Consider the following 2,500-nt stretch of genomic DNA (forward strand, 5'->3'; position numbering starts at 1 on the left):
TATATATATTTTTATTTTCCATTTTATTTTTATTATTATTTTTTTATTTTGAAGAAATGGGGAACTGTGGATGGCAACATTAGTACAAAATCATTCTAATTATAAAGTCCTGGCATGAATACAACATGGTTGTTCAATTTTGAGAATTTTAAAAGCATATGAATTTAGTACATTGAATTCGAGAACTTACGAAAGTCGTTGAATATTTCCCATGCATCACACAGGGGGGGGGGAGGGGGAGATGGTCACTGGGTGTTTATAATTTTCTATGCGATAGCTTTTTGAACGCCAGATGAAGACTACGCCTACAACCGAGCTCAAAATTCCATATAGTTTTTATTTCAGAGCAGGTATTACTGAGTACTATCATCTTCAACATGAAATAATCTGTATCTCGCTTATACATACGAAGTTTAAAGATCTGACGTTTAGGTAACATTCGTATTGAATTGGTCTTTACAACGGTAACTACCAATTTCAAATCAATTCAAATTGCCCCCTGCTGTGATGTACTGACCGTTGAGCGAAATGTAACAGAAATATTTCAATCCTTCCTTATAAGGCTATTTTTAAACATTAGTGCTTCGTATGTGATATACGTATATATTACCACGTAAACTAAAACATATTACCAGGGAGTCTCGATCAAAGCATATTTCGTGTGTAAAAGGACACAAAACATCCATTTTTTTTTAGATATATTTCACAAAATATTTCGTCATAAATCACAGTGATATAATTTTTTCCTGATATTGGTATAAAAGTGTTTCTTGAACATTCACGAACTCATATCTATGCGCAATGTCATAATTAAATGCCTTATGCACGATTGCCGCAAGCAAAAGTCCACATAGGTGTACCTGGGCGCTCATTAGCGACGTACCTCTCCAGGTGCTGAGGGACTCGCATGCCGGCTGCAAGACAACGAGCCATAGCAGGCGGTTGATACTCGTTTGGTAGTTTCTTCATCCATGTACCTATACTATACGCTAACTATCTTAATTTAACCCCCTCCCCCCCCTCTCTCAGGGACGGTCCCCTTAATGATGGACATTTTGAATTCTTATATAATATAGTTGGAATGTTAAATGTTAATTGAATTATGATTAACACACAAATTTCCATTTGTAGAGTTTGTTTCATTATTGGATGGATTGATAGAATTACTGTTTCTGCTAGTATGTGAATCTGTTAGTTTTTTGTTGATTAGATGTATTTCTTTTTTGCAGTTCCTACCTCAGACTGGAGACAGAGTAGTCATATCAGGTGCGGGAGATGGCCGTATAGAAGTAAGGGAAGTGGAGACAGGAGATGTTACGCAACTTTGTACCTGCCACTGTGAAAGAGTCAAGAGGATTGCTACTGTACCTACACTTCCAAATGCATTTTTTTCAGCTTCTGAAGATGGCACTGTTATGTAAGGCTTTATATCAGGGTCTTATTAATGTCTGCTTTTTCTGTCTTTGAATATTCATTACTATGTTCTTTAAATATAAGGCCCGGAACTTTATTTATAACTCTCAGATTTTGAAGGAATTTTTCCATTGCTCAGGTTATATGACATGCGGTCGCCACATACTTGTGGTTCTTCTCAAACAAACAATGTTCTAATCAACTTGAGGCGCCATGCAGGAAGAACAGCTGAATGCAAGTGCATTACTGTTAATCCTTCCCGACCAGAGCTGCTTGCTGTAGGGGCCAGTGACCCATATGTTAGAATATACGATAGAAGAATGATTAAATTAACCAATTTACAGGTAAATTATCACCTATATCTTATGAATGAAACAGGTAAATTATCACTTATATCTTATGAATGAATTATATTGCTTACCTGTAAGCTTTCTACGTTATGTAGCCTATAAACTTTACATTGTTTATTAGTTTCAAAAGGTAGATATGGGGGTTGCTTACTACTCTGGAAAGAATAATGTATGTTTCCCATGACAGAACCCTCCAGGTGGAATGTCAAGGAGTCAGTGGGAGAGAAGTAACTATGCGACCAGTCAGCTCGATTCCTCTGCAGACAATCTTCCCCCCGGCTGTGTACAATATCTAGTTCCAGGTTGGTGCCTTTTAGTTTATGATAGGATTCGAGGTGATGTTTTTATTTTTATTTATTTTTTATTTGTTTAAATGGACATACAATTGAAATAACTAAGAAAAATTGAGATACACATGCACACACACATGCACATGCACACCCACACCCACACACCCATACCCACCCACACTTAAACCCACACCCACACACACACCCATGTGTGCACACATGCACCCCCCACACCCACATACCCACACCCACACCCACACCCACACCCACACCCACACCCACATCCACACATAACCACACACACACACATATGTATTCACATGCACCCACACACACATAAGCCAGATAACAGAAAGAAAGTAGGCTTTTAGAAAACTTTTGTCTCTGCTGATTATTCATCCATTACTGGTTATAACGATTGCATACTATAATACCCTCTGTTATCCT

The 2,500-nt window shown here is 37.7% G+C and overlaps 1 protein-coding gene across 2 annotated transcripts in view; it reads left to right on the forward strand.

The window, feature by feature from the left end:
- Positions 1-2,500, forward strand: part of adp (WD and tetratricopeptide repeats 1) — a 27,785-nt gene that overhangs the window by 13,180 nt on the left and 12,105 nt on the right. For both annotated transcript variants that reach the window (XM_027377484.2, XM_027377491.2), the window contains exons 5-7: positions 1,230-1,417; positions 1,553-1,757; positions 1,951-2,065. In XM_027377484.2, coding sequence (XP_027233285.1) covers positions 1,230-1,417; positions 1,553-1,757; positions 1,951-2,065 — 508 coding nt within the window. The remainder of the gene's footprint in view (positions 1-1,229; positions 1,418-1,552; positions 1,758-1,950; positions 2,066-2,500) is intronic.

This window comes from Penaeus vannamei, chromosome 22, assembly GCF_042767895.1.
Source record: "Penaeus vannamei isolate JL-2024 chromosome 22, ASM4276789v1, whole genome shotgun sequence".
NCBI lineage: Eukaryota > Metazoa > Arthropoda > Malacostraca > Decapoda > Penaeidae > Penaeus > Penaeus vannamei.